Here is a 307-nt window from a genome sequence, read left to right as displayed (position 1 = left end):
CCCAGCAAAGAGGCGCTGATCCAGGCCCTGGGGGAGCCGGGGCCCTACCTGCTGGCTGCAGACGGCTCCCTGGACAAGGGGGAGTCCTTCGGCGGCCGAGGGGAGCTGGCCGAGCTGCCCAATGGGCTGGGGGAGGCGAGAGGCTCTGAGGATGAGACGGACGACGACGGGGAAGACTTCACGCCGCCCATCCTCAAGGAGCTGGAGAACCTCAGCCCCGAGGAGGCGGCCCACCAGAAGGCCGTGGTGGAGAGCCTGCTGCAGTAAGAACCCCCTGCCCCGTCCCAGGGCCGGGAGCCCGCCCTCC

General features: G+C 70.7%; 2 protein-coding genes across 2 annotated transcripts in view; both read left to right on the top strand.

The window, feature by feature from the left end:
* LOC102240099 (hepatocyte nuclear factor 1-alpha) overlaps positions 1-267 on the top strand; it is a 1,115-nt gene extending 848 nt beyond the window's left edge. The window contains exon 2 of the mRNA XM_014537708.1: positions 6-267. Within this exon, the coding sequence (XP_014393194.1) occupies positions 6-267 (262 nt within the window). The remainder of the gene's footprint in view (positions 1-5) is intronic.
* HNF1A (HNF1 homeobox A) overlaps positions 9-307 on the top strand; it is a 17,239-nt gene continuing 16,940 nt past the window's right edge. The window contains exon 1 of the mRNA XM_014537671.1: positions 9-263. The gene's annotated coding sequence lies outside the window, so the exon portion shown is untranslated. The remainder of the gene's footprint in view (positions 264-307) is intronic.

This window comes from Myotis brandtii, unplaced genomic scaffold, assembly GCF_000412655.1.
Source record: "Myotis brandtii unplaced genomic scaffold, ASM41265v1 scaffold181, whole genome shotgun sequence".
Taxonomy (NCBI): Eukaryota; Metazoa; Chordata; class Mammalia; order Chiroptera; family Vespertilionidae; genus Myotis; species Myotis brandtii.
Note: the sequence above shows the minus strand (reverse complement) of the source record. Positions and strands in the feature narration are given on the sequence as shown.